The 8,951-nt window shown below is 48.7% G+C and overlaps 1 protein-coding gene across 1 annotated transcript; it reads left to right on the forward strand.

The window, feature by feature from the left end:
* Positions 1 to 563: 563 nt before the first annotated feature.
* LGALSL (galectin like) lies at positions 564 to 6,916 on the forward strand. Its single transcript, XM_040059762.2, has 5 exons — positions 564 to 705; positions 824 to 895; positions 1,107 to 1,195; positions 1,672 to 1,849; positions 4,511 to 6,916. Exons 1-5 carry the CDS (start codon positions 673 to 675, stop codon positions 4,652 to 4,654), a joined length of 516 nt encoding a protein of 171 aa, XP_039915696.1. The 5' UTR covers positions 564 to 672; the 3' UTR covers positions 4,655 to 6,916.
* The last annotated feature ends 2,035 nt before the right edge of the window (positions 6,917 to 8,951 follow it).

Below are 8,951 nucleotides of genomic sequence, written 5' to 3' on the forward strand. Positions count from 1 at the left end.
CAGCGGGCCCGCGGGAGCTGCGGCCGCACTCGGCTCCCCTCAGCCTCGGGCCGCAGCTCTGCCCACGGACCCCGCTCGGGGTCTCAGCCCCGTGAGGGGGGGGCGCGGAGGGGAGAGGGGTGGATGTTCATTTCGGAGGGACCGAGCAGATCCCCACGTCTGGAGGGAGGGAGTCACCCAGGATGCCCGGCTGGGCGCATCCTCTTCGCCGAGGTGTCCGAGGTCGGACATAAAGGTGATCCCTGACACGATGGGCGCGGGGCTGCTGTGGCCCTTGGCCGGGCACCCATCACCTGCAGGCGCCAGGTGAGGGGCCCGGCGGAGCCGCGCCGTCCCCGCCGGCCGAGGGGCGGCCCCGCCGCGGGGCTGCGGAGCGGAGGAAGCGGCAGCAGCCCCCGCCCCGCCCTGCCCGGCTCCCCCTCGGGCCAAGGGCTGGGCTCCCCGCCGGGCGAGGCAGTGCCAGCCGGTCACCTCCCCTCCTCCTCTTCCTCCTCCTCCTCCTCCTCCTCCTCCTCTTCGCCTTCCTACTTCTGCACCGGCTCCGCTCCGGCTCCGCCGCTACCTCTCCGCCGCCGGGGCTGCCACAGACCCCCCCACCCCACCCCATCCCTCCCTCCCTCCTTCCCCCGCCCTCCGCCCTGTCCCCAGCGCCGCCGCCACCGCTTCCACAAGATGGCGGGGACCGTGGCCGAGCGGGACGCGCTGGTGAGTGCGGCTGTGGGCACCGGGACGGGGCCGGGGCGCCGGGCACGGCACCTGCGCTGCGGGGCGGGCTGGGGGGCTCCGCCGGGCCCTGCCTCAGCGCTCTCCTTCTCGCCTGCAGAAAATAGAGGACGGGCATTTAAACAACTCCCTGGGATCGCCGGTGCAAGCTGATGTGTACTTCCCTCGCCTGGTAAATCACCTTTGGTTTTGGCTGGTTTTTTTGGTTTTTTTTTTTTTTTTTTTTTTTGTTGGGTTTTGGTTTGTTTGTTTTTTGGTGTTTTTTTGGTTTTTTTTTTTCCGATCCCGTTGCTCTCCCCCGCCCGCGCTCAGCTCCGGCTGCAGAAGGGCGGCCGCTGCTGATGCCGAGCTGACCCTGGCCGCCTTCCCCCTGTCCTTTCCAGATCGTCCCCTTCTGTGGGCACATCAAAGGAGGAATGAGGCCGGGAAAGAAGATCTTAGTTATGGGCATAGTGGACCTCAACCCCGAGAGGTAACACCTGGGCAGGGCTGTCCGCGCCGGGGGCGCCGGGCCCGGGGAGGGGGCGAAGGGGGGCGGCCACCCGCGCGAACACACATACACACACACATCCGCACGGATCCCTCCTTTCTGGAAAGGATTATTTTTATCATTTTAAATATAGCATGCTGATTTCTTCCTCCTGACCCATAGAGGGGGCATTTCTTCAAGGGATTCCGTTTTCACTTGGGAGTGAGGGAGCGTATCAGGCGCATATATCTGCGTCTGTGTGCAGATATTTGCACATCGCCATGCGCACGCACGCATTCCATAACCGTGTTCTTGTCCCTGTTGAGCTTTCAGAGAGATCTGAACGAGCTGAGCTGACTTGCAGCCTGTGCCGCTATATGGCTTTAATAAGCTGAGAAATAACACTGGCGGCATTTGGGGCTTATTTGCCTTTTTTTCTTTTTCCTGGCTGAACGAGAGCTGTTCTGTTTGTGTTGCAGCTTTGGCATCAGTCTGACTTGTGGGGAGTCAGAAGATCCTCCTGCGGATGTAGCCATAGAACTGAAAGCTGTGTTCACAGAGAGACAGTTTGTCAGAAACTCTTGTGTAGCCGGAGAATGGGGGGAAGAGCAGTCGTCTATTCCTTACTTTCCATTTATACCGGACCAGCCTTTTAGGGTGAGTACCAGGATGGCAGTGGCTTACGCCACGGCGGTAAAGCGTTATTTGATACGAGTTGCAGCAGAACCTGACCGTGCCTTTCGTGAAATCACAGTGCAGCCCGCGCTGCTCCGGTTGAGACACCAGTTGCCGGTTTGTTTGTGTCCATGGAGCTGCGTGGAGATCCCGCTGCTACGTGCAGCTGCAGGCAGTTCAGATGGGGCTGCGAACACCTCACCTGGGCGCTATGACAAGTCTGAGGTTGTAATACTGTGTGATGAAGCGCAACTTCCTGAGCTTAGTTTTATAACCGTAAATTAAGAAGTACCTCTATGTTATTAGGGCATTACAAGTTATTACTGGAGAATGTTAATATTCAGTGGGACTGCTGTATTATTGATGGTTTTTTTAATGGACGTGCTGTTTGCAATTTAGTGCAGCTAATAAGGATCGTGTTCATCTTTTGTCTCCGGGGATGTCACGTTAAGGTTGACCGTAGCTCTTCGTGTTAGCAGATTAAACAGCTAAGCAATAGTGGTTATTCTTTTCTGAACCCTGGGATTAAACCTTCCGTCAAATTTAAATCTGTAGTCACTTGAAAGTGCTGTGGATGGACTGGGTTGACCCAGAAGCAGATTCCCATCTGTGGTGTTTATGGTTATGTGAAGATGTCTTTGCAAATCAGGACTAACAAAGTATGCGGCTGCTGAGAGCTGCTTCCCTCTCGCTACACTGAGGAAAAAAGGCTGCATGCCTTTTCCATGCAACTGACCCAGAAAACCCCTCCTCCTCCTCCCCATCCCTGTTAAAAAAACCTCACCAGCCCCTCTGCTAAACGCTACTGCTATGACCAGCTGCCAAACTCTCTTAATCCTTCTTGCCCCCAAGATAATCTCCCCCAACCCCAAAAGCTCACCATCTCCCCAGATGCTTGTTGTTAAGAGGGTGTTTGTGGCTGGTTTTGCTGCAAATTGGTTGCGCTCTACTTGCTTCTGCAAACTCACCCTCTCATCAGAACTGGCAACACCCTTTGGTGGTGTGGGAAATGTACTTGAAAAGGCTTGGAGGCTGGGTCCTGCTCCATCTGAGAGGGCTCTGCTGCCTTCTGCACTGGGTGGTGACTGGGCCCTCAGACGAGCCAGACAAATTACCCAGAGCAAGTTTTGTGTGTGTCCCACTAATGACAGATGATGTTACAGGACAGCAATAATGCACATCTAGCATGGGAGGCCGTAGAAAGGGAGTTGTTATTTTGCCTTTTTTTTTTTTTTTTTTTTCTCCTTTTTTTTTCCCAAATGCCCAAACAGGATTGAGGCTTCCAATTGACTTTGTACCTTTGATGGTCTCCCTCTCAGTGAATAGACTATTAAGCGCTCTTGCCAATTACTTGTGATCCAGTCCAATTAGCACTGTGGCGTGGCCGCAGGTGATGTGAAAAGCGGACGGTGAGCAGTGTTAACCATATCTTTTACATAACAAGGCCTCGGGCAGGCACTGCTGCAGTGACACAGGAGCTCCGTGGCAGCACGGCCTCTTCCCTGGTACCTGGTGCACTAGCAGGGATCCAGGAGTTCCAACTCTCCTGCTGCCGCTTCTCCCGGTGCAACGTGCTCTAAGTCACTTGGGCTTTGGCTCAGTCAGTCTGTCACGGGCCCTGTTCCCATTTTCATACGCTGTAATAGCAGCAGAGTCTAGTGTCTGGTAGCAGCGCTTCGCTCTGGACTTCCAGCTTCTGGAAATGACCCAGGATTTATGTGTGGCTTCCCTGAAGATTTTCTCCTTAGTGTGTCTAGACCTGGAGGTCTCCAAGGGCCTGTGAAACTGCACGTTCTGTGCCCTCACGTCCCAGCTTCCTGACGGGGCAGTTCCAGCAGAACTTAACAACAGGGCACCCTCTCGAGCCATCCCAAACATCAGGAATCTCCCAACGTGTCCCAGCTTGTTCAGCTCCAGGCTTTGTTGCTTTTCCAGAGCGTTTCTGCAGGTGTCTCGGGAGGAGGGATGAGCTGTGTCCTTCCCTGATCCTGTTTGTGCCTCCTGAGATCTTGTCTAGCTGAATTCCCGGCAATCCTGCACTGCATTTCCTTCACTGCAGCCCCAGGATGGAGTCTGGTCTGACAGGGACTGTCTGCAGCCACGGGAGTGAAGGGGTTTTTAGTTCTGCAGCAGCTGTGTGTGTGTGTGGGAGGGGAGGACAAACTTATATCCCCTTTCCGTGTTTACTCCCTTCCAGTAAATTAAAAGTAATGTGGGAAGCATTGCAGAGGGAGCTGCCTCCTTGTGCAGCAAAAAAACCAACAAAAAAAAGAAACAAAAAAAACCCAACTCAAAAAACCACCAAAACCTACCACTTTGTAGTGAGGAGTGCAAGGTTTGGGTTGGAGGTAAAATTTCCTCCTGCCGTGGTCAGCAGTTTGAGTCAGTTTCTGGCATTATTCCAAGGCACAAAACCTTCCAGTAGCCAGTGGGTTGCAGCGTGCTTACTGCTACGACAGCGTGAGCTTGGATTAACGTCCCTGTGCAGCAAGGGCAGATCCATTAGAGTGTAACTGGTGTCAGGGGGGCAGACTGGTCTCACCTTTGTCTCTCGTGTGGCACATAAGCAGCCCGAAGCGCAGCTGCACCGATTTGAAGTGCTCTCTTTGCGAACAACGCGCTTCAACGTTTTCTCTTTTCCAGGTTGAGATACTTTGCGAGCACCCCCGTTTTAGAATATTTGTGGACGGACATCAGCTCTTTGATTTCTACCACCGTATTGAAACGCTGTCGGCAATCGACACAATAAAGATAAACGGAGATCTTCAGCTTACGAAACTGGGCTGAGCTTGTTGGGACTGCAGATTCCAAACCAGCTCAGGTGCCGTGGTCCGTTGGGAGCAGTGACAGCCGGCTCTGGACACAGCTATGGTAGGAAGGCTGCCCCGTTCCTTTTCCGCATGCAGTTCTTCACTCCTGTGCCGATGAACCGGGCTGTTCTTTTATCCTAACGGAGAGCACTGTTGGTTTAGAGACACTGAGCCCTTTTTTTCTTGGATCAAAAATAGCCCACCTGTGCTGGATAATCAAATTGGAATGGATTCGGAAAGACTTGCAGTCTCGTTTCAAATCTCGCAGAAAAGGCAATCTCTGAAATGCGGCGCTAGAACCGGTTACTGAGCAGCAGTGACGACAAAAACGAGTTTTTCTTTTGCAAATATTGTTTCTGCACTGAAGTGGAGTAGTGTAGCACAACCTAGGGCCGCGTGCTGACGTCCTTACCCGGGGCCTGAGCCTGGTTCCATGGAAATCAATGGCAAAACTCCCACTCACTTTAATGGGGTACAATCAAACTGTCTAGTCCTTAGTCAAGCACAATTCCCACTGATTTCTATGGCATTTTTGCACACACCTTGGGGCCTGCACTTCTGCTGGTGCGAATCAGCGTTGCCTCCATGGCTTGTGATGGAATTTTGCTGATTGCCCTCAGCCTCTGGTTTGGCCCAAGGACTGTGCAAAAACTGACTGAGGGTGTGTGGACACAGCCTGTGTATTTTAGTCAGGGTATTTGCATAGAATGTAGATCGTTATGAGTTTTTGCACTACGTATTGTTAATACAATTTTTAAAACTTACCTGTAGTTTATTTATTTATACTCATTGTACGTACTGTTAGCAAAAATGAACAGTCTTACTGACCATTAAGAACGGCAAAGTGTAAACATTTTGAATGTACAAAATGTTTTAGGCTCTTCGGGTGAACTTTACATATCGTTCCTTAAAAACCACGTTTCCTATCGCACATTTAGTTACATTTTAATGGAGCCCTCTAGGCCCTGGGAAAACGTGGGCATGGTAGTTGGTGGGGGGCGGGGGAACTCTGCATATTCACTAAAATCTGTTTTTCAGGGCTTACTAACTTTGCTGCACGGGATAGGTTTGAGTTGAAGTCGAGCTGTTTTAAAAGCTTTAAAAAAAAAAGCAAATTTGTGGGTTTTACGGTGCTTTCATAACCTGAGAAAAAGTTAAATTTGGCAATCTCTTAGTTCAGAAAGAGAGCCAGGCTCTTTCCAAGGGAGATGGGAGATTCTTCACACTTGTTTGAGAACATATTTGGCCTTTGATATGACAATTAAAACTTGTCTAGACAGCCAAGTTATTAATGCTTGAAAATCAGCTACTGCACATGAATAATAACTTTTCAAGTAGCTTTTTAAATAGTAAGTATAGCTGTATAAACACAGTCATTGTGCTACACTAGAAATGAACACAGCCACTTTTCTTGACTTCTTTAGGACTAAGTACACTTTTTTCCTTGGCTGCTCACAGTGGACTTCAGTGGGTCTTTCTGAGTAGTTATAATCATGATGTAAACATACATTTAGGCAATTTTGAAAACACATAATATAGAGACTAAAACACAGACTATAAAAACGTCCTTTATAGCACAGCATTTAAGGGGGAAAAAAAAAAAAAAAAAAAGTATCTCACAAACGGGACTATGTTAAACCTGCAATAAAAGTGTGGTTTAAAGCAACCAGAACTGGAATATCCAAAGTTAAGGGTAGAATGCCAATGCAAAGCCTCATTTTGTGCTAATTTGGCCTGCAGTTAAGAAGCCTTAGACTGCAAGCTGAAATTCCAACTGTGGCTCTAGTCCAAAGCCTGTTGAGGTCAATCAGAGTCCTCTGAGCATAGAAGCCTGATTCTTATTTCTTGCAAGTGCAAATCTCTTTGTAAAGCGGGGGGGTTGTTGCTGCTGCTGCAGATGAATTAAGAATCAGGCTGCCACCTATAAAATACAAGTTAAAATGTTGATTTTTAGCCTTAACATTTGACGTTCCCTGACTTTTCTTCCTACTTCCAAAATAAAAGAGAACCTGTTGTTTTCCAGATGAACTTTTTAATCTGGTGTGTGGCTTTTAAGCTGTACATCAGACTCTATTTGTACTCCAGATTGAACTGAAATGTTCCTGTCTTGCTCTGTTTTTACTCTTTTACATGATACATAATGACTGTGTCATTTTCCATTGTATAAAGAATGCTGACAGTGTTTCGGTACAAAATATATTCTTAATAATTATGATAATAAAAATCCAAGGGAAAGGTGCTTCTACATGAGGTATTTCAGATTTTTCTCCAGCTTGGAAATTCCCTGTGGTTCCAAAGCTGATGCTTTGGCAGAAGATGAATTCTCTTTGGAGGGAAATTTAGCACCCTGTGTGCCTAGTGCTTTCTCCAGCTGGACATCCAGGTTTGCTGAATGCAGGGCCAGTGGGAAGTGTAAGTAGCACCGTGACCCTGCAGTAGCACAAACCCAAAGGGAATCTCCCTGACAGCTCACCAGTAGAGATTCCCCCTCCATGCCTTTACTGTATCCCAGAAAAAAGCATTTTGGCTGCCTTGGATTTTCACAGCTCTCACAGTGCCTACACCAGGGATGTCAAGGTGAGCTCATTGCAGTGTCAGGGGCATCTCCGGTGGGAGCCAGGGCTACACTTGGTGATCCTGCCTTGCTGCTGTTCCCACCCGCTGTGCTGGGCATTCCCATTTGTTCCTGCTCCAGGAGTTTGCTCTCTGGGGAAAATGCTCTTTTGACCCTGATTCTGGTTTTGCCTTTGCATAACTCCACCACCTGATCCTGCCCTGTTGTGGTTTCTGAGCCAGGCTTCGAGGCAAGAATGGCTTTGAGTCCTCTTCTGATGAGTTATGACTTGGCTGAGAGCTCAAGAGAGGGCAGAAAGTCACAGTTAAGGAAAGCTTCCACATCCATCTGTCACTTGATTGGAAGCCTTTTTATTTTTGTTTTGCTCCTGGCACTACGGGGTGATGGCAGGCGAAAAAAGGATGATGTCTGTGTAACCCAGGGCTGTTCCACTCGTGCTTGACTTACACTGGCTGATCACGTTAAGAAGCAACTGCAGAACACTTTGCACACGCAGTGTTAAGTCAGAGAAAACTAAGGCCTTAATTGTTTCTACTCAGCTGGAGTTTGGGTCAAATCCAAATGCTTCAAATGGGAGAGGGCGCTGCAAAATTTATACCTGAATTTTTCAGTTTCCACAATTTAGGGATTATTCCTATCTTTGTTTTGGATGTGAGCCCTAACAGACAGGAAATAAAGACTGTTTCCAAGTTAGGCCAGGTTTATAAAATGCTTTTCAGTAGGCACAAGTAGTCCGTGAGCTTCTTGGAAGCTGCAGTTCTTCAGGACCTCAGAAGTGAATGAACCAGCCTTTGAAATCTTATGCTAAAATTTATTAGCTGAATATTTCTGTGGTTTGTTCTGAATGAGGAAGTTGATTCTGCAATGAAAGAAGTCTTGAGTGGGTAAAACCCATGTGGAGTGGAAACACTCAATTTAGCATAGCTTTATTTTTCCAAAGAGGAAGAAGAAAATAAAAATACAACTAACCAAAAAACAAAACAAAAAAAACCATAACCAAATTATTTAGTTATGTTTGGGATTGGCTGCGATAAAGCTGATTTGATTTTAAAAAAACAAAACTAGGTTATTGCCTGCTCAGAAAGAGCCTTGAAATATTTCAGTGTCATGTGAGGTAGTCTGTCTAAACATATTTCACACAAACGCTTTTTCACAGGCAACTTGCTAAAACTGTTACAAAATACCTTCTTTTTGTGTCACAATTAGAAACGTTCGCCCCACCTTGAAAGAACATTTTGTGCTGAACATTCACATGTTGTCTATGAGAACTTGCACTAGGATATTATATTCTCCCTCCCCTCCCTGGCTAGTTTGAGCAGAAATAGGCGGAATATTGCTAAACCGGTTGAATGTGACGCGTGCTTGAGGCCTAGCATCTTTCTCAAGGGCTGTTTTGAGCAAACAGCCTGAAAACCAAAGGGAGAGCCTGAATCACCGTTCTGCTGTGCCAGCTTTTCCACCCTTGTCACTCTCCTGCTGTGAGGCTGAGGCTGAAGCCCGGAGATTTTCACGCAGGGGATGGCGCTGAGATTATTATCTTCGAAATTATTCAGTGTGCAGGAAAGAAGGCCAGAGTCGCCACAGGGAGTGAGCTTGGGGTAGCACGACGTGCTGTAGTCCTAACAGAGCAGGAGTTCAGAGGGCATTAGTGGGCATTTCAGAGCCAGACAAGGACACAGGCTATTGGAGATGTAGGGCA

This window comes from Hirundo rustica, chromosome 3, assembly GCF_015227805.2.
Source record: "Hirundo rustica isolate bHirRus1 chromosome 3, bHirRus1.pri.v3, whole genome shotgun sequence".
NCBI lineage: Eukaryota > Metazoa > Chordata > Aves > Passeriformes > Hirundinidae > Hirundo > Hirundo rustica.